Source organism: Chenopodium quinoa, unplaced genomic scaffold (assembly GCF_001683475.1).
Source record: "Chenopodium quinoa cultivar QQ74 unplaced genomic scaffold, ASM168347v1, whole genome shotgun sequence".
NCBI lineage: Eukaryota > Viridiplantae > Streptophyta > Magnoliopsida > Caryophyllales > Amaranthaceae > Chenopodium > Chenopodium quinoa.
Window position 1 is genome coordinate 2562448 of NW_018743074.1, and position 25042 is coordinate 2587489.

At 32.6% G+C, this 25042-nt stretch overlaps 1 protein-coding gene across 1 annotated transcript; it reads left to right on the top strand.

Moving 5' to 3' along the window:
* Positions 1-17674: 17674 nt before the first annotated feature.
* Positions 17675-23981, top strand: LOC110731738 (homeobox-leucine zipper protein ANTHOCYANINLESS 2-like). Its single transcript, XM_021911633.1, has 9 exons — positions 17675-18552; positions 18649-18911; positions 18988-19105; positions 19176-19868; positions 19965-20066; positions 20157-20369; positions 21712-21886; positions 21991-22358; positions 22935-23981. Exons 1-9 carry the CDS (start codon positions 18280-18282, stop codon positions 23298-23300), a joined length of 2571 nt encoding a protein of 856 aa, XP_021767325.1. The 5' UTR covers positions 17675-18279; the 3' UTR covers positions 23301-23981.
* Positions 23982-25042: the final 1061 nt, after the last annotated feature.

Sequence of the window (25042 nt, forward strand, 5' to 3'; positions counted from 1 at the left end):
TTGAATAAAGAGTACTTAGAATAGAAGAAAAAAATCAAAACGATTTCTTAGAATAAATCCACTCAGAAAGAGTAGTCAAGTCTTTCTCAAAAGGTATGTGTTTGAACAATCTAAATGAAGTTCATTTACAAGCGTCAACATCGTTATCGCTTTGATTTCTTTCTCCAAGTCTCCATGTCTCATTCGGGACCATATGTAGTAAATTTTTATGTCCCTAAAAATGAGTTCATTCATCATTTTCAGGTAAATTTATGTCAAATTTATGAACGACTACTCCAAACCTCTTGTTACTACAAAGGCAGGTCGTGGTCTATCTCCTATCATTCTGATAGATGTATAGCATGTGATTGGTTTGGGATAAACTTAGCTAACCTAATGGGATGTTCCTACTACAATGTAACATGCCAATGTTCTTCTCTTATACATCGCTATGGTTTGATATGAATCGTCCTGAATTCATTCTATATTCGTCGATATTTTGATAAGTTTCTTAGATTGAGATTGCCCTTCATTGTTACACATCTTAGGTATGCTAGCACAATCAAAGTTTGTTGCATGGTACAAGTTGAGCTAATTTCCGGCATAGTAACATGCATAAGACGCTTACATGTTATACGAAAATCTTGATTGCATGTTATCTGAATGTATATATATCTGATATTGAATGAATTGTTTAACAATATTGTTAATTTTCATCGTTATATATTGAAATAAAAGAGTCAAGCGATAATATATAATTCTTAACTAGTACTCCTAATCAATTCTCAATTTTGTGAATTTCGCAATTTCCTCAAAATTTATAATTCAAAATTCTTGACTTGGAAAGGGTCTATATCATTCAACTCAATATAGAAACAAACAAACAAGCAGTCAACTTCTTATGAATTTTTATTTTATGTTATTCTATTTATTTTTAACACAAGTTTTGGCAAGGACTTGTCATGAAAATAATCGAAACAGATGGATTTCTGCCATTTATTGTGAAATCTGAATTAATGCACTGCTTGAGACATCTCGAATCAGTATTATTTTGAGTCGACAAATAGTTTATTTAATTCTTTTTTCTTAAAAAGAACCCAAAAAAAGAAAAGATTGGACAATTGTCTCACCAAAAAAAATAAAGAAAAAATAAAAAACGAGTACAACATAAGTTTAGAGCACCCTGGTTGGAGGGACAATTACCCGCTTGTCATGGAACATTTTCCTTGATATTATGATACCTTCCTAATTTTAATGCATGATCATCAATTTTTATGCATGGTAATCACCAAGACTTTGGAATAAGAGATTAAAAAAAAATTCTTAATAATTATCGATAGAGTATAAAACATAATCTTGGGCCTCAACCATCAGTTTAACCTTTTGATTGAGTTGGTCCTCTAACAATTATAAATTAATAAAGAATCATTATTATCATCATTAACTTAAGCACACTAATAATTATGTAAAGTGGCTTCTTGTATACCTTACATTTATATAATAATATGTGGGAAATTATAATTGTATAATGTGAGTATATTATACTTAGGTTATATTCTTTGGAGCAAAACTAAAATGATCGAATTGAAATAGAAGATGAACAGAGTTGACTTGATCAAATTCTATACCCTATTCTCATCTCATCTGACCATACCTCAATTCACCCTCACCATTTTTTTTGGTTGGGTATTTACAAATCAGACACTTTGAGAGTGAGGGGAAAAAATAAGGGATCCTCACCTTCAAAGTGTTTCTAGTGGGGATTGAACCCCAACCTCAAGGTTAGAAGATTCAATCCTTACCACTAGACACACACTTTTCAAATCTTTTTTTTTCTTTTTTTTTTTTTTTTTTGAGGAAATTAGCTTGTTATCCTTACATTATCTATGTAAGATGGAAAATGTTAGTGCAAAAAAAAAAAAAAAAAATGTAAGATGGAAAATGTGGCTAAGTAGGTAAACCATAAACTTATACTTGAATTTAATCATTTAAATCAACTGAATGGAATTAAATAAACAATACTGTATTTAATTAATAAGTGGACTAATAAGTGAAAATTAACAGAGAAAAGAATTAAGGGAGTAAAAGGCAAAAGATTCGAAAAGCTGTATGCAATAGATTCCAACGATATTGAATATTCCTCGGTTGAGCCGTTATTAAACTCGTAATTAATTAGTGGTAAGAGTATAGTTAAGTACACTACTAATAATTACTACATCCAGCTGTCAATCTTCAAAACACAAACATTAATGCTCCTATATTTTGAAATTAATGGGATTAGAGCCTATTTAGTGAACTAATGACTAGTTGTATTAATGACTCTTATTTACAAAATTTATCTGTCAACTCTCAAAGTTTGTGAGACTCGTATTAATGAAGAAGCTTCTCTTTTAAGATCCATATGTAATATGCAAAGTTTTAATGTGTCAACCCACAAAAATTGCTGCTGTAATTTAAGTAGCTAGACTAGCTACTTACTTTGTATTAATTATAGAGTATTTTCTTTGTCTCTTAATAATAATTTAATTCGACTATATAAAATTTTTTAAAACCCGTCTTACAAAATATCTCTCTTTCTAAACATGCCTTAATTATTCGAGTACTTCAAACTATTTAAGTACTCGTATATATTTAATGTAAATTATTGTAGGACAATCGTTTAGGGAAGAGGAGGGTGATAATGTACTCAGTCATGAGTTTGGGAGGCTTTGAATTTATGCATGATTTTCTTTTACATCGAGGTTGGTGAAACTACATCATTGGCTGCATGTGATCATTTAGCTCAAAGTTACAAAGTCACATTGTAGTTGTTGTAAGAGACCTTTTAAAGATCGATTCTTTAATTTGCATCATATATTCATTTAATTGATTAAGGTTATTTTTCTAGTTCTTTTGTCTCCTTGATCTAAACCAATTCAATTTGAATCCCCTTGCCAAATTGTTATAATAATGTTTATACATGTGGTTGGCCCTTAATAACGGTCCTAATACCCTCTACACTCACATCTTCTCTATCGATGATTAGTTTGTGTATGAATCACTAATTTAATAGATAGACAATATAACGACAATATGAGTAAGAATAATCCAATTTAGTAACTGAATAACGAACATTAATTAGTACGGAGTATATCTTTTCTAAAATGAGTGTATTAATCGTTATTCATGTAAGTAATCGATCAACGTCCATATGTTTTGAATGACCAAACGTGTTGTATATCATATACTCCTTACAATTAAGATCAAAAGCGCATGCATCCTTTGTACCTTCATTGTACTTGGTCAAAGCAAAGTTGCATTACAAAGTTGCACATGGTTGTATTAAGGATCAAATTAGCTAGGTTATTCTCAATAATCTAGTAGCTAGAGAAGCATGCAAGGGGAAATTAATGCTTACATAAAGTATATTATTATATAATCTTCTTTATATAATATCATATGGGTTAGGCACATTGCTAGCTTGCAGCCTCTGGTCCAAACTTGCTATACAAGGTTATCTCCATTTATTTTTTATTTGATTAAAAAATAAAAATAAAAATAAATAAAAATAAAAAAATAAAAAAAACCTTGAAAATGATTGTATAGGGATTTGGAATAATAATTATCCTGTTTGAACCTCTCATGATCTTTCTATACCGGATTACTCCTATGTTCAATTTTGATGCTTGAATAATTCTTGGGATCTGAATTTGGAGTAATAGTGTAATACTATATACTACGCTAATTATGATGAGTTTTGGTCCTACAAATTAATGAGTCAAACTAAAGTCCTTCAAAGATTCTTAATTATCGCTACACCCCAAAACACACATTTTTGTACTTACGTACTTTGTATTATAGTTTTACTTAATTAGTTGGATTATGCTGTAAAAAAAACATATATAATCCCTCCATTTTTAAAAGTAATCGTGCATGTTCGTTATTAATATATTACTTTGGTCATAAACAACGTTAGTTGCATATTATTAAAAATATATAACAATGGGATATATTGAAGCATCAGAGTATGCTCAACTATTTCCACCTTGACAAAAGGAGCTTGCCACCTCAGCAATTAGTTATAACTATTTGATTCTAGAAACTTCTCCTATAACAAACTAATCATAGAAGTTTGTTATTAGCTGCTTACTGTAATAGCTAGTATATAAGCTCCTTAGCTGAGCCACACTTTTGTAATGATCAGAATATTCTTCTCTCTCTAAGATCAATACAATTTTCTATTTCGTTTTCTCTCTCTAAAAGCTTCTTGTTCATCATTTTAGCAAATATCAACATGGTATCAGAGCCACAACCCGGATTTCTTCTGTGATTTCTGCAAATTTATCAGGCATTTCTTCCTCTCATTTGTCTGGTTTCAGTGAGGTTTTTGATCGATTGATTTTTTCTGGAATTTTTTGATTAGTTCTTTGTGATTTCTATCATTCTTTTGCTGTTTTGATCAATCAGTTTTTCCACTCAAATTGTTGTTTTTTTTTTAATTACAATAGGAAGTCCAAACAGTCAAAACAATAATCTAGCTCTTAAATCAAATCCTGCTAGTGTATATTTTCTGCATCCTTTTAAATATCCAGCAAATCCTTTGGTTTCTGTGAAGTTTAATGGTGATTGTTACAGTGAATGGCAACGTGGTATTATCATTGAATTTGCTGCTAAAAATAAGTAAGGGTTCATAGATGGAACTCTTCCTAGACCTCCAGACACAAATCTGGTTGAGAGTCAGGCTTGGGATAGATGTAATGCTATGATTACAGCTTAGATTCTGAATTCACTTGATCCTAGTATTGCTAAAAGTGTACTGTATTTTAATACAACAAGAGAAATCTGGAAAGATCTTGAGGATCGTTATTCTGTTCTGGTGCACAATTGTACTCATTACAGCAGAATTTGCATGATATGTCACAAGGATCTAGTAGTATTGCTGAGTTTTTCACAAAAATCAAGGCTGTTTGGGATCAAATCTCTAGAATCAGTCATGTTCCTACATGTTCATGTGGTGGTTGTACATGTAATTTGACTCAGAAGTTTTTCAAGCAACAGCAGGAAGAGAGGTTGATTTAGCTATTGATGAAGCTAGATAGAAAATACACTAATGTCAGAACAAACATTCTGATCATGCAACCCTTGCCTAATGTTTCTTTGGCCTACAAACTTCTCACTCAGGAAGAGAAATAAAGGAATGTGAGCATGTTAGCAAAAGCCAATGCTGGTGCTAACACTATGGCTTTTGCAGCAGGTAGCAGGAGGCCAGATCAATTCCAAGGCAATAGGAATGTCAATTATAGGCCTCAATTCCATAATACTTGGAACATAAATTCTCAACAGCAGCAGCAAGGTTATAATTCTGGTTTTGGCAAGGGAGCAACCGGTAACAGAAGATTTTCATCTCTTTTCTGTGATTTTTGCAAGATGTCTGGCCACACAATTGAGAAATGCTTCAAAATTCATGGTTATTCAAGTGCTAATTCTGGCTTCAAAGGAAAAGGGAAGAAGATTGCTGCAATTGTTTACAGTGATGATGCTGATGAGAATACTGACCAGGCTATTGAAACAACTCACATTTCTACTGAGCAATATAACAAATTCATTGAGGTGATGAATGCTCAGCAACAAGATCAGACCACTTCCACTCCCGAGTCTGTGAATGCACAGAATCTTGTGCATTCAAATTACAGCTCACCTCACATGGCAGGTACTTGTCTTATCTCTTGCTCAAATTCTAAGTAGATCATTGATTCTGGTGCAACTGATCACATTTCTTGCAACATTGAATTGTTTTATTCTTATGGGAAATTAAATAAAACACCAAACACTATCACTGTTGCTAACAGAAAGCATGTGAAAGTTGAGAATATTGGTATTATCAGATTTCATAATGGTATATAGTTGAAGAATGTGCTGTATGTTCAAGATTTTACATTCAATTTGATCAATACACATAAATTGTGTAAGGATCTTGACTGTGAAATCAAGTTTACTCATCATACTTGCTTAATTCAAGACCATTCCCAGAGCAACACACTTGTTCTTGGTAAGTTGGAATCTGGTCTATATGCAGTTGATGAAGAGAGTAGTGTTCATGAGAAGAAGAATGAGGTTTCAGTTGCTGATGCTGCACAGTTGAATAATTCTGAAGAAGCAAAGTTATGGCATCTTCGTTTAGGTCACTTGCCTTTTAATAAAATTCATCATGTTCTTCATGTCAGGTATATCCTAAAGCTAGACAAACTAAAATACCATTCCTTATTAGCAGTATTAAGACTATTAGGTGTTTTGAGATGTTACACATTGATACTTGGCGTCCTTATAAAGTTTCTACACATGATGGTTGTAATTTTTTCTTGACTATTGTTGATGATTTTTCAAGGCATACATGGACTTTTCTTCTGAAGACTAAGTGTAATGTTGTTATTGTACTTTAAAACTTTGTTGCAATGATTTACAATCAGTTTCATACTTCTATCAAGTACATAAGATCAGAATGCAAAAGAACTTTGTGAAGGGCCTATACTGCAGATTTATAGTAAATATGAGATTCTACATCAGAGAAGCTTTACAGAAATACCCCAACAGAATGGTGTGGTTGAAAGAAAGCACAGGCACCTTTTAGAGACTGCAAGAGCCCTGTATTTTCAGTCAAATGTTCCTATATACCTTTGGGGAGAGTGTTTACTTTGTGAAACTCATCTCATTAATAGAATGCCTCTAAGTTCTATTACATTTTGCACACCTTATGTAAAGATACATGGAAGCAAGCCTAATTTAGGGCATTTGAGAGTTTTTGGGTGTCTCTGCTATGTCTCAACAGTCAAATCCTATAGGAGCAAGTTTGATCCAAGAGTAGAGCCTTGTATCTTTCTTCGTTATCCACCTAACCAGAAAGCTTACAAAGTTATGTCTCTGGAATCAAAGAAATTCATTATTTCCATAGATGTTTACTTTCATGAGAAGCATCTACCCTTTCATTCTTCTGTTAAAACCAAATCTCAACCTATTTTCCTACCTATAGCTACCCCAAGCACACCTGATTTGTCCCAAATTATCCCTGAACCCTTTATTCTCCCTACAAATTCAAATAATTCATCTGATTCTGCTTCTCATACAGAATCACTTATCCATTTTGATCACTCACCCCAACCAAATTCTTCACCTGCTTTCTCTCCATCACAAAACACATCACCTATCCCCCTCCACCACAACCTTTGAGACAAATAGACAGACCACATAACCCTCCTCACTGGCACAAGGAGTATATTACTGCAGTATCTATAAACTCTCACTGGTGTAATCTTGTCAAATACACAGATATTCCTTCCTCCTTACAAACTCTTATAGCTAAAACTACTGCCATTTTAGAAGCTTCTAGTTACTTTGAAGCTTCTCAGGATCAGGGGTGGATAGATGCTATGCAGAAGAATATAGAGGCATTGGAAAGGAATGGAACATGGGAACTTTGTACATTTCCTAAAGGGAAGAAAGCTATAAGGTGTAAGTGGGTTTTCAAAGTGAAACTCAAAGCTGATAGGACTATAAAAAGGCTGAAAGCCAGATTGGTTGCTATAGGATACACATAGGTCTTTGGAATAGACTTTGATGAGACTTTTTCTCCAGTAGTTAAAATGGCTACTGTGAGATGCCTCTTAGCTCTTGTTGCCAGTAAAGGATGGACTTTGCATTAGTTGGACATCAACAATGCTTTTCTTCATGGGGATTTGCATGAAGAAATTTACATGAAGATGCCAGAAAGGATACCTAATCCTCATAACCTTGTCTGTAAGCTCAAAAAGTCTCTCTATGGACTCAAGCAAGCCTCAAGACAGTGGTTTGCTAGACTGACACTCGAGTTATAGAATAAAGGTTCCAAGCAGTCTTTGAATGACTATTCTTTATTTCTCAAGCAAGATGATACTGACATTATCATACTTGCAGTATATGTTGATGATATTATTATGACTGGTACAAATGATGCAGCTATTTTGGATTTAAAAGGTCATTTGCATTCTGTCTTTAGCATCAAAGACTTGGGCAGGCTACATTACTTTCTTGGCAATGAAGTTCTTCACCTAACTTGTGGAATTATTCTCACTCAGAGAAAATTTTCCAAGGAGTTGATACGTGAGTCTGGTTATGATGTTTCAAGAGTTGCCAAGACACCTCTATCACAGACTTTGAAGCTAGTGGATGATCAGGGTGACTTCTATCTTGATCCTGTTCTTTATAGACAGATTGTGGGTAAATTGATTTTTTTAACTCACACAAGACCAGACTTGTCTTTTGTTGTTCAATCCTTAAGTCAATTCATGCAGCAATCAAGGATTCAGCATATGCAGGCTCTGCGTCATGTCCTGAGAGATGTTGCTCACACCTTAGGACAAGGCATCCTTCTCCAAGCTACTGACCAGCTCACTTTACAGGCATACTCAGACTCTGATTAGGGATCTTGTCCTTCCACTAGAAGATCAATTACAGGCTATATCATGCTGCTTGGGAATTCCCCTAGCTATCTCATGGAAGTCAAAGGAACAAAGTATTGTCTCTAAATCATCTGCAGAGACTGAGTACAGGGAAATGGCTGCAGCAGCAGTTGAGGTTAATTGTCTGGTTAGGCTTCTTACAGAGTTAGGGGTTGACAATTTGAAGCCTGTTAAACTGTCCTGTGACAATCAATCAGCCATTTACATTGGGTAGAATCCTATTATGCATGAATGTACTAAACATATTGAGCTGGATTTTCACTTTACGAGGGAAAATGTTTTGGATGGTCTGCTAGAACTATCCTATCTTCCATCTTAGGAACAGTTGGCTGATTTGCTTACAAAAACTCTGCCTATTTACTAGCACACTTATCTGAGTTCCAAGCTAGGCTTGGTTGACTTTACCACCCCTAGCTTGAGGGGGGGTATTGAAGCATCAGAGTATGCTCAGCTATTTCCACCTTGACAGAAGGAGATTGCCACCTCAGCAGTTAGTTATAACTATCTGATTCTAGAAACTTCTCTTGTAACAAACTAATCATAGAAGTTTGTTATTAGTTGCTTACTGTAATAGCTAGTATATAAGCTCCTTAGCTGAGCTCACACTTTTGTAATGATCAGAATATTCTTCTCTCTCTAAGATCAATACAATTTTCTCTTCGTTTTCTCTCTCTAAAAGCTTCTTGTTCATCAAGTTTTAGCAAATATCAACAGGATATTAATAAACTATTGAAATGAATCAAATAATAAGACCTAACATGGCTTATCTAGTTGTACGGAGTGTATAATGAGAGTGATTTAAACCTCATCTTATGAATAGAGTGCCAATATCTTTCAAATAAGAAGAATTCAAAAAGAACGGATGGAGTAATTAATTACTCCGTATTGTCTTGCTATTTAAGGTATTAATTAACTATAGTAGTTGAAAGAATAGTGTTACTCCGAATTATGTATTTTGGTGGTTTGGACTCTTTTCAATTTGTAGAAGATTCATTTGTTTATGAAAATATTATTCTTGCTTTAAAAGTTATGTTCGTAGTTCAATGGATACATACTTTCACAGTACTATGGTGGATGATCACAATATTGATTAGGATGACAACTATTTCGACCCTTCAATAATTTAAGCGATAATACTATCCTATTACATTAAAATTGTAGAAAAATTAAAATTGGTTAATTACACCTTTAATAATTTGTTAAAGTCTAGCTGGTCCAATTTCGATTCCCTCATGAATTTTATCAAGTACTAATGCAAATCAAGATGCCTTCTTTTAATTATTGTTCGGTCATAAATTCAATTTTGAGAGTGAAGGATAATTCAAGTGGTTAGAGCTTTTTTCCCGGTTTCAAGAATCCTGGGATCGATTCTCATCATCTGCCTTTGTGGCTCTCTATACACCAAAAAAAAAAAAAAAAAAAAATCAATCTTTGACAAACTCAAATTAAAAATGTTAATATGATATGGAATTGAGAAAATAGTTACTATCTAGGATATTTAAGTAAGAATATAATACAAGTATATTTTTCAAAGTCATTGAAAGAAAGACAAATAAAGGTGTTTAATTTGTTCACAAAACTCATGTGAAAGAAAGACTAAAGATTCATCTTCAACCTTTTCCCCCCAACCAATAACCCCTTAAACAACCCTTTATTGTTCTTTGTCAAATTTTGTTTATTTTCAAATAATACATTTGTCCTTAAATAGTGAATCTGCATAATTTGATTTAATACATTATTTCCGACATGAAAGCATTGTTGCAAAGACCGGTACTCTAATAAGCTTGTGTTCACGAAACACATTCAAAATAATAATCTATATATAAATACATGTTTTGACAATTAATTCAAAATAATAATCTATATATAAATACATGTTTTGACAATTAATTAATTGGTGTTAAATCTATTCTATGCAACTAATTAATTAAATATTCTCATTGCTAATTATCAAATCATTTGGACATAATTTGACCTAATTATTAAGTGCTACAAGCCTAAGCACACCCCACTCTTTAATACTGGTATCTCTCATCTTTATACTGCATGAAATAACTGTCTCAAAGACATAATAAAAGAACAAAGTGTGAACAAACAATAATCAATCCATTCATGCATGGAAAAATTAATGAAAATATTTATAAAATATCCCATATTAAAAGTTAAAAGACACAATTAATATGGATACATAGAAATATCAACAAGATTACAAAAGTAGCGTTGTCAAAATTATTAGAGTTGATCATTGTCCCATCAATTAAAATGGGAACACAAAAATTGATGTTCCGTGACATTTTCTCCCCTTTTTCATGGGAGCCTAGATTTTAATTCAATTAATAATTACAAGTTCTTTTGCTAGTCTATTTTATTATTTTCATTTTATCTTTAATTATTTATTATTATTATTTGTTCCTAGGTCAAACCTCAAACAAATTAAAAAGATATTTAGTATCATAATATCAAAAGGTTAATGACGATCATTTGTTGTGTTGAGGGGTTGTTTTCGAAAGATCTTCCTTTATTAGTAATTATGTCGCATGTGATCAAGCTATTTTTAAAGGTGATTAGGAGGTTTTTATCCTCTTGAATGATAATTTAAAATTAAAGGATTTGACAATTACATTATTTTCTTAGCTTGATCATTAATTACATGGATAATCTACAATTACAATTATCCTTAAGTGTTCTACTGTAGTTTGTACAAAACATTAGTCACAGATCTCACAATGGGTTTGTATTGACATTGCCATGAGAGATCACTGAGTACAAAGATCCTAGTGTTTTTCCCTCGATCGACAATTATCCCCCATTGTTGTTAGCGGTTAGCAAGTTATGCAATAGGTTTAAACTGAAAAGAGCATTGTGCGTCTAGCTCTATTTATATCGTGGTCTTAAATGCACCCCATAGGTGCAAGCCGTGCTACTAGTGTCGCACAGGATGTTAATGTGACAAGGTGCGATTACAAAACTTTAAGCAAAACAAATCCTACTAGTGTTAAAAATCGGTCACACTATATTTGTACATTGTAGCCTTGCTAATACTTTGTACTTTAGAACAAAAAATTAGAACAATGGTAAATCTAATCAACAATAACTCCATCATCATAAAAAAAAAGTGTGAAATTGAGCGACTAATAAAGTATTCTTGTACGTCAACAACCTATACCTAATACGAAAAAACTTGTTATGGTCCCAAAAGCCCAACCCGTTTTAGCGAGTTTGGATATGACTTTTTGGACTAGCACTTGTTTGATACTTCATATTTGATATAGCACGCATACATTCTATAATTTGAACTTACTTGGCTTAGAAAATCTTTACCCCTCAACAGTCAAAACAGTTGAATTTGTTTTCGCTATTGATGTAGGATATGGATATACGAAGAAAGAACTATCTGATTTATCCCTCTTTGTAACACCCGGATTTCCTTACTATTTTGAGCTTTTAGCCTAGAATTTCTTGTCATCTTGAAAAAACTGGTGTAAAAATGAAAAGGCGTAAAAGTTTTTCAGAAAATTCAGTTCACCAGCACACATTTTCAACTCAAATTGACACTCCATTTGACACTCATTTGCTCGATGTGTTGTTTCACTCAAATCCACTTAATTTAATCCTCGTTTTCCAGTTTTTTTTTTTTTTTTTTTTTTTTTTTTTTTTTTTTTTTTATAAAAAAAAACAAAAATTAAATATATACACTGCACAATTGATGATAATTTTCTCCAATTCCAGATTACCAAAAATGGCTGATCAATCTTCAACTGCACCATTATTCAATCTTCTGCGAAAATTCGGTACGATTTTTTTTTTATTTCCTACTTATTTTATTGATTGATTCATGTTTGTAGCATGTCATTAATTAAATCGATTTTGCATAGTAAACCCTAGATTATGAAATAATTGATAATTTGTGAAATTAAAGATTAACTTTTATCAGAATGTAAAATTCTGCGGTGGTATTATAGGAAAATCTGAAGGAAAGAGCATTGGAAGAAATGATTTTGGTGTCCTGTCTTGTCTACTTGTCTTATCTATACAACATTGCTTTTCCCCATACTTTTTAGCAATTTCGTATCATTATTCATTTTTTTTTCCCCCTCTCTTTCTGTAAAATTTTTTGGTGTTACTTAATTTGCCAAACTAGATATCTTCAATTAGAGGTAAATTGGATGTTCAAAATTTGGTAGGTACCAAGTTATGGTGATCGGGAATTAGTCTAAAACTAGTATAGTACCCGTACAATTGCACGTTTTTAAAGCTCTAAGTATCAAATCTCACAAAATTAACTAAGATAAGCTTAATGCATAATAGTGAAATACTTTACAAATTTATTATTCATTACAATAATAAACTAATAAAGTGTACCCATTTTATCACAGTACCCCATGTCGTAAATATAATTTAATGTTGAATAAAAAAGTTTAAAAATAGATATAAAAAAAACGTTTATGACATTTACAAATTTTTGAATGATTTTTTGGTCTTCTTAAAATATACTTTGTATAATTTTATAAAATATTTATGTACAGAATATATTATACCATATTTAATTAGCCATACCCGTATCCTCTATCTTTCAAGCAACGATATTGTATACCCGTTTTGTGTCCGTACTCGATCCCGTACCCGTTCTAGTGCAACCTAGTATTTTAAATTCCTATGGGTACCCTTAATGGTCATCGTACCCGTATCGAACACGCAATATGCACTCGTGTCCTAATGCGTACTAAGTACATTGATATATAGTTTTATTATATCTTATAATAATTTTTTTAAAACTTTGCTTTAAATTTATTAAATTTGAGGAATTTTTGAATGATTTTTTTTGTCTTCTTAAAATTTACATCGTATAAAGAAAAATTTATCAAATACTATTGAAGATTTTATAAAATATGTCTTTCTAAGAAACCGTATTGCGTACCCCTTTTGGTGCCCGTACTCGATCCCGTTCCTGTTCTAGTACAACCTACTCGTAGTATTTTATTTTTCTTTTACATGCATAATAAAAATACCAATTCAATTCTTGTTAAGGTAATTATTTTCTCTTTGAAAGTTCTTAGTATTGAATTGAGATTTAGAAATGAATATGTTATTGAATGTTTTTATCTTCTTTTTTTTTCCTTACTTTTAAACTATTACATTAGATAGTTATCAACTTCTAATATTTTTCTTAGAGGCATTATATTTAAAAATTGAAACAAAAATGTCAAAGGATTCATTTATGACTCGAATCAAAGTAGTATTACTTACATATTCTATGTATTAAATTTCACGATGTAAAGTATTTGGTAAATTATAAAAAGTATAAAATATATTTATATTATCTCATTACATAAAATCTTTGATTTTGTTGATATATTTAGGGGCGGAAAATTAAGCGTAGAAATTTTTAGTTAACTATTATTCTTAATTATATTTTTGTCACATATAGTGATGGTCTACATTTAATATACAATCAATAATAATATATATCTTTTACTAAACTGTAATATAAACTTGACTAAGTAACCAAGTTTTATAATACTTGGTTGGTTAGGAGTATATATAATACCCATGTAATTGCACGATTTATAAAGTTCAACTATTAAATCTCATAATATTTAAATTACAATTAGATTAATGCATAATAGTGAAATCCTTTATATTAATTGATTTTTTATAATTTCATGACGATATTAATCACAATAATGTGTATCCATATATGACATTACTTAATCTAATATTTTCAATTCAATGTCGAGTATAAAAAAGTAGAAATAGACATATGAATAAGGCTGATTTTTCACTATACATATCACGATCATATCATTCCTTTTTAGATCAGAATGAATCAAGCCCATTCACATATCTAATAGACTAATACTAAGTACATTACCCTTCATGTATACTTTTGTCTTAATCAACTTAATAAATCATATAATCTCGTCTCATAATGAAGTCACAAACTTTTTAGAATATCGTGTTTACAATAAATAATATATATTCACTGTAAAGTTGCCCCTAAAACAATCAAAAACTACCCTAGCATATATAAAAAGTTACTATAGTATAAATAAAATTGTCTATTTAATGAGACCACACTAACTTTTTTATGTGACTGGCCACATAGCCATCATAGGGGTTACTTCATTAATATTATAGGGGTTACTTGATCAGTGTTACATGGGTTACTTCGTCCAACGGGATTGTGTAGTTCTATTGGAGATCATATATTAAAAAAAATAAATCTCACATCATGAAGTACATAAACTTTTATGTACACCCGATTTACATTAATATTATTAGTGTACATCAAACATTTTTAGGGAACTAATTTAGAATAAGTTTTAACTTCTTAGGGTAACTCTAATGATGATATGATTTTAATTTAAATATATAGAGATTGATATAAATTCTTTAAAAGTAATAAAGTTACTTTCACTCACCAACATTTGATATGATTTTTACAATTTTTTTGACAGTAACTTTATCATTAAGCATATATCACATTTATTAAATTGGGGTAACTTTATTTATTTATTTTGGAGTAAATTTTGAACATTTTAGAGCTTTACAATGAATCTACAATATTTTTTACACCCGATTTTCTAAAAAAGTTTGTAATACTACTCGTATAATAAAACTAATCATACAAGATTTTTTTATTTTTATTTTTTTTTTCATAATTTTTAAAAAATAGCACTTAAATATATGAATACCTACCTAATTAATATGACAAAGAATTTAAAGAGTACACTAAATTCGTAAAAAGTTCTTATGAAAATCACAAAATGACTCTAACTTAAGATAATAATTTGATTTTTATAGTTCACTAAATAATCTTAATTTTTGCTATATATGAGTATAATATGGAGCTGAGCATGCATTGGTACGTAATGAATATTAATACTTTGTATTACATTTTATAGCTCTACAAATCATATGTTGCTGCCAAATGTAGTTTAATATTGAGATCCGTCCTATATATGATTATAAAATGCATTATTTGAGAATAAAATTATATGCATATTTTATATGATAAAAATACTTTTATAAAACAAAAAAAAATATGCATTATATATATTCTAGAATCAAATATTGTATCTATTAATAAGTGAATTATTATCATAATTATACTAAGATAAAACCATTCCATAAGTGTACTAAATAAGAATGATATAAATTTTGTAACAAAATAAATTTTGGTTACTTAGGATCATTGTGAAATGTCTTGATGAGATTGCTATTGCTTAGTTCAATTAACAATATATTTTACATTATTTATTGGGTGCAAGAAGAAAGGATGGAATTATGCATATGCTTTCAGGGGATGAAATAAGCTAGCAAATTATATTCATGTCATTTCTCTGTAAAAATTAGGGGACAAACTATATAATTACATTCTTCTCTGAAAGTTAGGCGGCAAGCCAGCTAGTAGTACGTTTTATTTTCATAATAATAAAAAAAATCCTCTTAGGTACTATTAAAATTAATTGAGAGATATTTGGAAAAATTTGGTAAATTTTTTGAAAGAGGAATAATGAAAATTTTATTATTTTACATATGATATATTAGACTTACCCTTTTTAAACGTGTAGATACATCTTATTATCAAACATTCATTAGGAATATGTTCTATACTTCTTTAATGTGTGCCCATGGACACACGTTAGAAAACCGATAAAAGATTATGCACGGTAATAATTTTATCTAAAAGTTAATTACTATCTTTTGTTAAATATAGGGTGTATATATTTTGTATAGTGTATATCTTCTAGTTAAAGCATATCATTAGTTGCCTAATTGTATATTATTTGTCACGCTTAGTTTGAGGCTTGTATCAGGTATATATGCTGACTTTGGTAAAGTGAATATATACTCGAGGAAAATATTCCCAAATTTTTTTATGTTTTTAGACAAAAATTGTATCACATAAGAACAATAAAATTATATTTTGTTGGCAAAAATATTATATAAGATCATTTATTTTTATTCTAGTATACGAACTGTGATATTTTTATTCTATTATAATATACGAATTAAAAGGAAATAAAAGGACTTAAAAATATTTAGTAAACTAATTGCTTTATTTAGGATAGCAAAAAGAGCGGAATTTTTTTTAATGAGAAGGTGACACGTGGAACTTTTGTTTTAAATGCCCTCTGTTTTAGTATTGTTATAGATAAATAGATAGATTGAGTCGGGCTGATTCTAAAATTAGATGTTTGATTACCTGTATTTTGAAAATATTAGACTAATTGGTCGATTTAAGGCCTAAGCTTTGCTAAACTACCAAGTTTGAGGATATTAGGTCGGTTGAGGTTTATTAGTACTCGGCCCAAACTCTTCATATCACACTAGAGTGTACAAATTTTGATTTATTTGGTTGAGATTGGATGATTATACATTAAGACCGATTTGATTGAGCAATTGTTATCCAATTTAATTAAATGAAAAGAAAGATAATCAAATACACAATTCGAATATTTGGGACCATAAGTTTGATTAAATACTGTACTTAGTAATATTGGATCAACTCGACCTCTTAAAAAATGGCCGGGCCTTTTATTTCCAGCTAGTTTGGCCTAAGTGTTGTTTAGACCGAGCTTAATTAAAAAATTTTGTTGCTGGAGTATACTCGGCGGTTACTTTTTTTTTTTTGTTTATTTTTTTATTTTTTATTTTGAAACTTCAAAACTACTTCAATTCCTTAATTTTTTGTGTCAATCCTTAATTGTTAATACCAATGTCAAAAAATTCTTTATTTTCAGTTGATTATTCAAAATGAGACAAACATAAAAGAATATCCGTATATATATCCAAAATGATTTTTTTTTTTTAATAAATCAATTAATGTACTATCTTCTATTCTTATTATTTGCAACTTTGAAATGTTGCTTGAACTATTAAGCAAAATTATATGTAAGTGTAAAATGAATATTGTAGAGAAAGATAGAGGTATATGTGATGACAAGTTACAAAGAAAACAATCATTTTGATAAATATTACTCGTATGTAATTTTTATTTTTAACAAATATTACAAATAATATAAAACGAAAGTAAGGAGTAAAAATCCGTATAGAAAAGTTTGATAGGTTTAGGTGTTCCTTGTTAGCGATAGAAGTAACTTTTTACAAGTACTTAAACACGAAATGAATTTAACTTTTCCAACACATAATAGAGGAGAGAGAAATCATAAAAAGATAGAGTGAGTGAGAGGGAAAAAGTAGGAAAAATAGTCAACCGACGCTTTTGTTAAATAATCTAAAATTTTGGAGGCAACTATTTGTAAGGCTTCGAACACTCCACATACACCCACTGTCCTTTTATCTTCTCCTCCTTCCTTTCTCCTTTTTCTCTCTACTTTATTTTTTCCTATCCCCACCTAAAAAAGTCCCTTTTTATTCATTTCTCTCTTTTTTTCTATTTCTATTTCCATTTCATATAAATTTATAGGTCATTTATCTCATCATTTCAAAAATATGAGAACTCCAACTTCTGATTTTCAAACCATCATGCATAAAATTGACACTCTTTCTCCTTTTTAGGGTTCTTCTTCTGCTCTCTATTTTTTTTTTTTTTTTGGTTGGGTTTTTTTTTTTAATAAATAAGAGTTAGAGAGAGAGTTTGAGGAAGATAGGCTAAGCTAAAAACTGCCCTTCTTTCTCCTTCTTTCTCTCTCTTCCATTGAGAGGAATTGTAGACAATCTGGGTTCATTTTCTCTTACCCTTTTGTCTTCTCTCTCCTCTCTATTTCATCATTTTTCTTCATAATTTATTTCATTGAACTACTAATAGTGATATATATTCAACTATAAGAAGAAAAAAAAAAGTGGGATATTTTCATTTTTGATGAATTTTGGAGGATTTCTTGATAGTAGCGGTGTAGGAGTTGACGGTGGTGGTAGCGGGAGCGGAGGTGGTGGTGGTGCAAGGTTAGCAACGGACATTCAATATCACAACAACAGCAGCAGCAGCAACAACAACAACAGTATGCCTCCGGGTGCCATTACTCATCAACAACAGCAGCAACAACAACAGCAGCAGCAACAACAGCAACATTTATTGGGTCCCAACTCCATTAACAAGTCCTTCTTCAACACCCCTGGCCTCTCCCTTGCTCTTGTACTTTCTCTCTCCTATTTATATTTTAATATTATGAATTTATGATAATAATAATGATAATATGGAGTAATAAATGATTTTGTTTGTGATAATTAGCAAACGGGGATGGAGGGGCATGGAGAGGTAACAGCAAGAGGAACAGGAGATCAAAATTATGATGGAAATGGTAATAATAACAATAATGGTGCTGGAGTAAGTAGTATTGGAGTAAGGCGAAGTCGAGAAGATGAACACGAGAGTAGATCTGGAAGTGAAAATTTGGATGGTGCTTCCGGTGATGAACAAGATATTGCTGACCTTCCTCCCCGGAAGAAGCGTTACCACCGACACACCCCTCAGCAAATCCAAGAACTCGAAGCGTATGCTATCTTCTCTCTTCTCATTTACGTCTTTATTCTATAGTACTGTAATTGATAACGAGCTTTACGAATACAGTGTGTTCAAGGAGTGTCCTCATCCTGATGAGAAGCAACGATTGGAGCTTAGCAAGAAGCTTTGCCTCGAGACTAGACAAGTCAAGTTTTGGTTTCAAAATCGCCGTACTCAAATGAAGGTATGTAATACTAATCTCTTATCCATTTGTGTGAGTATGGATTAACTAAGTTATTATAATTTGTTTGTAGACTCAATTGGAGAGACATGAGAATTCAATCTTAAGACAAGAGAATGATAAGCTGAGAGCAGAAAACATGTCAATAAGAGAAGCGATGAGGAACCCAATTTGTACAAATTGTGGTGGTCCGGCAATGATAGGTGACATCTCAATGGAAGAACAACATCTCCGGATTGAGAATGCTCGTCTTAAAGACGAGTTAGACCGAGTTTGTACATTAGCAAGCAAGTTTCTAGGCCGACCGGTGTCATCTTTATCAACGTTATCAGCCCCGCCCATGCCCAACTCTTCCTTAGAGCTCGCGGTAGGGAACAATGGTTACGGTCACTTGACAACCGTGACCACCTCCTCGTTGCCCTTAGGCGATTTCGGAAGTGGGATATCTAATGCTATGCCTGTGGTTTCACCTACAAAGTCGACCGCGAATGTAACGGGAATGGAGAGATCTTTTGAACGATCCATGTATTTGGAGCTTGCTTTGGCTGCAATGGATGAATTAGTCAAGTTAGCTCAGACCGATGAGCCGCTTTGGTTAAGGAGTATGGATGCCGGAGGCCGGGAAGTATTGAATCATGAAGAGTATAATAGATCTATTACTTCTTGTATTGGTTTAAAGCCTAATGGTTTTGTCCCTGAAGCTACTAGGGAGAATGGTATGGTCATCATTAACAGTTTAGCCCTCGTCGAAACCTTAATGGACGCGGTGAGCCCTTAATTACTCGCACTTATAAGTTATAACATTTGTTTTGAGTATAGTATGATCGTTGAGGACTAATAATAAGCTCGGATTTGTTGATAGAATCGATGGGCGGAGATGTTTCCTGGCATGATTGCTAGGGCGTCAACAACTGATGTTATATCTAGTGGAATGGGCGGAACTCGAAATGGTGCTCTTCAAGTGGTAATTAGACTAATTACCATTGTTAGTCTAACTGCTTAATGTAGTATTAGTAGTAGAAATTGAGATTCTAATATATTTTATTTTGGGTAGATGCATGCTGAGCTTCAAGTGCTATCACCATTGGTGCCGGTTCGGGTGGTGAACTTCCTACGGTTCTGCAAGCAGCACGCCGAGGGGGTGTGGGCGGTTGTCGATGTGTCGATCGACTGCATCCGAGAAAGTTCCGGTTCACCGACTTATGTGAACTGCAGGAGGCTTCCCTCAGGGTGCGTTGTACAAGATATGCCAAACGGCTATTCTAAGGTACCCACTATACTAATAGTAGTAGTAATGATATTATTACGCCTTAATTAATCACACACCATCTAAATGTTCCTTAACATGATGATTGAAATACAAGTATAGAAGTTAATTACAATATTCATTGAGTTGATCCCAAGTTGGGTGTCCTTTCCACTTTAGCTTTTAATGATATTTAGTTGCAACTGCAATTTCGGATTTCATGCTGGTTGAACCATCCATTAATTGTTGAAAGCAACGTACACATGTATGTAGTCATTATCGATCATGATAATTATATTTGCATTCCCGAGCTTGAGTTCGAGCTCATGCATCTATGGATCTTGTTTGTCGGGTGATTAATGGCTTAAACACCAGGGCCTTGATCACGGTTTTCGTTCCGAGGAATTAATTAATCAAGGTTGTTCTTATTTAAATAAGAGTTAGATGCTTCTTTTGTGCCATATATATTGCTATCATCAAGTTTCGACAACTCCTTGTTTAATGCTTAACATGATTATTATTATTTTACACGAATTCGTACGTCAGCAGATCGAGGTTACAGGCATTGTTTAATGAATAGAAGCCTCTATTTATCCGTATTTTCTGAACCTTGAACACATTAATTTCTTTATATCCTATACATATTAATGCCTTGTAATCCACAAACATAGGGTGATTAAACTATACATTTGATGTTTCTATTCTGATTCCCTTGGATTATTTTTATAATACAAGCTTTAATTTGTGTGTTGTTTTAGCTGCTCACTGAAGACTTTGTAGTCAAAACTACAAGACTGTCTACTTTGTTCTCATCTTACTATACTATTTATCTGCTGCTAATTGCCTAAATTATGTCCAAATCTCAATGACAACCTGTTCTTCGGCTCAAATCGCCTTGATTTTCTTTATTCTTATATTATACAGAGGCCAATCTTAAGCTATATCCAAGATTTTAGCATAAATATTCTCTTATCATATTTTTATTTTAATATCCAATTGCCCTTATATTGTTTTTTGAATAATGTACTTTGTATTGATATTTTTTTTTTAAGTGTTTGATAAGTTTGAATTATCAAATTCTTCTATTCCACTGCTTCCCCCTCACTTGCGCCGTCTCTAGTGTTTCTTCTGTCAGAAGTCTGACTGCATTGCATTGAACCGTATTTTGTCCCTTTCAACTTCGTAATTTGACTCTAATTCTACGCTTAAGCTAATTAATTAAATAAGTGATTAGCTTACTGCAAACTTGTCTCCGTTGGCACGATAATTAACTGGTGTTTAACAGTCTTTATTAGCTTGATATGCAAGATGATTATGATTTTTCATTTATTAACTCGTCTATAAATAATGGTTCGTAACACAGGTTACATGGGTGGAGCATGCAGAATATGATGAGAGTAGCATCCACCAGCTCTTCCGGTCATTAGTTAGCTCGGGTATGGGCTTTGGTGCTCAAAGATGGATCACTACCCTTCAACGACAATGCGAGTGCCTTGCCATTCTCATGTCCTCTAACATACCATCAGGAGAACACACTGGTATAGCACAAGAGTGCCATTATCTATTTGATGTACATATTATCTTAATTATCATTCAATCTTATTAACAAAGTGGTAACCATTATTTATGTATAAAATGACAGCTATAACGGCGAGTGGGCATAGGAGCATGTTGAAGTTAGCACAGAGGATGACCAACAATTTTTGCGCGGGTGTATGTGCATCCACGGTGCACAAATGGAACAAGCTCAACATAGGCAACGTCGATGAGGATGTCCGGGTGATGACTCGAAAGAGCATCGATGACCCGGGCGAGCCCCCAGGTATAGTACTGAGTGCTGCAACTTCAGTATGGCTACCTGTTTCCCCTCAGAGACTGTTTGATTTCCTGCGTGATGAACGGTTGAGGAGCGAGTGGGACATCTTATCCAACGGTGGACCCATGCAAGAAATGGCCCACATTGCCAAAGGCCAAGATCAAGGCAACTGCGTCTCCCTACTCCGCGCTGGTGTATGTCCCCTCTTTTTCCCTTCGCCTTTAAATATTATTCTTACTTTGACGGTAATTATCACAAAATAAGTCTAGTTTGAGAGTTGGGGACATGGGGTGGTGCTTATTTAATTTGGGTATGCATAGAAGTATAGTCTATGATCATAATGCTGCAAAAAAATGCATGGTACGTTGAGATCTGGAATTGTGCCTGTGTCTTGGAGTGAAAGGTCAAAAAAGGAGATTTGTCATTTGTATGGTAAAAAGGTGTGTATTTGGATCATAAAATTGGAAGCATATGATAAAGGACATGTTACTTTCAGATATAGGGACCAGCTTTTTTAATCTATACTCTTCATTTTTTTATTTTTTTGAGAAAAGTCAAAATGTTTGGACTTTTTTTTTTCTTGTTTTATTTCATGTTTTTATATGGGACCACTTTATGACTATTGGCCATTCAATTTTGACTCTCTTTTCATGCAGTAGAGTAACTAGTAAATACTGTTCTGATGAAATTTCTAACTTTAGTATAGTGGCAGTGTTATGTAAATATGAAAAAAATTTGATTGAGGGTATTTTCGTCTTTTTGGGTTACAGGCAATGAATCCCAATCAGAGTAGCATGTTGATCTTACAAGAGACATGCACAGACTCATCAGGGTCGCTTGTAGTGTACGCGCCAGTCGATATCCCGGCAATGCATGTGGTGATGAATGGTGGGGATTCGGCCTACGTGGCACTTTTGCCGTCGGGGTTTGCTATCGTCCCCGACGGCCCAGGATTACGTGGGCCCTCGAATGGGGGCCCACAAAGGGTTGGAGGGTCCCTCCTTACAGTTGCATTTCAAATCCTTGTGAATAGCCTTCCTACAGCCAAGCTCACGGTAGAATCTGTTGAGACAGTAAACAATCTCATATCATGTACGGTTCAGAAGATCAAGGCCGCTCTTAACTGCGAAAGCTAGGCCGATCCAACGGTGGTAAATCATTCAATCATGGAACTATGGCAGTGGTTATTTGAGTTGCTGTACAAATAAATTTTTAGGTGTTTTTTTCTAAATTTTTTGTTGTTGGAAATTACGCTTTTGTAAGGGGTGATCATTAGGGACGGTGAAAATATGGGGGTAAAAATGGAGAAAACTCAAAGAGGTGGGGTGTGAGTCAAGAACGAACCGCGCGTGTTGTGCAAATCCTTGCTACGAAGGTGGTGGTGAGACGAACCGGCTTGGGAGTAAGGGTGGTGGTTCGGGTATTGACTCAAGGTTTTTACCCATATGAGTTTTTGAACTTTTGTTTAGCTCAAATGTAATGATGTAATTTTGTTACGTTGTCAATGATCAAAAAATGTTCATTGTTACTCAAGTGTGTCTAGGGGTACATTTTATTTTATTTTATTTTAGAAGTTTAAATAGCAAAAATTCACTACTTATTATGTTCTTTGATCCTTTTTGTTCTTTTTAATTAGAATCTTTTTACATGAGATAAAAAGGTCAAAGTGGAAAGAACAAAAATGATCAGGGGAAATAGTAAGCAATGTGCACTTAACTATGGGATGTTTTGTGTGTATGTAATGTAATTTTACCCCTATCTAGCTTGTATTTTTGGTATAGTAAATATATTATGGCAAATGATTTTGGGCTTGCAAATTTTGATGTAAATTGACTCAATTGTGACTTGCTAACCAAATTAGATGAGTATTTGAATAATTGTAAATTATTAATATTTGAGCTCATCATGTTTGAGAAATAGAAAAATCTAAAGCAAATAAAAATCTATAATGTAATCTTTGTGTATAAATAGAATGCGCGTGTTGTGCAAAATCATGGTTATAGTGGTTGAAACTTGAGGCCAAAATAGAAAAATCTAAAGCAAATAAAAATCTATCATGTAATCTTTGTGCATTCTATGTTACTCTTTGGACACGATGAGTCGCTTTGTACAACAAACGTGATTCACAAATACACATAGATTTTAAATCCACTGACACGTTACCTGGGCCATTCAAACTCTAAATCAAAATTTGTTAGTTCCCCCAATCACACAATTCATAAGTTAAATGGACAAAATACTTGTGTTAATCTCTAAGGAGATGAATAACAATATATACGTCGTAGAAATTGCAGACAAGTACGTTTAACTACTGTTTAGGCATGAACGTAGTACTCCCATAGACCATAGTCCAATAGGGCATAGGTAGTAAAATGAGACTAGTACTAGTATACCTAAAACTTGAAACTCTAGTGTGTTAATGAATAATGATACATTCTTTCTTCATTCCCTTGTAAACTGGTAAGTGGGCACAACTAGCAAATTGCTAAGAATAAGAAACTACTACTCCTTTGTAAGAAATAATCCCAGATTTTTTTTATATTTTTTTTTTGGAGTAGGGAAAATAATTGAGAGGGTAGTACACAAAAATAGGAAAATGGGGAAATGGAAATGGGTGGAGTTGATAAAAAGGAAGAAAAAAAGAGCATTAAATGAAGAGAGAAGATAAAATGGCAACAGATTTGCTGGAAGAAAGCGTTAGGACTACATTTATTGCTATGGCCCTTTTTCCAGTTTTTTTTTTTTTTTTTTTTTTTATAAAAAATAGCTAGTCTAGAATATAGTAGTGAGATGCACAGAAATAACAGGGGAAAAAAGAGACAAAGGGTGTCAGTTATATGCCCTGTGATGCATTCTTTGGCGCTCTTAAGGAATGACT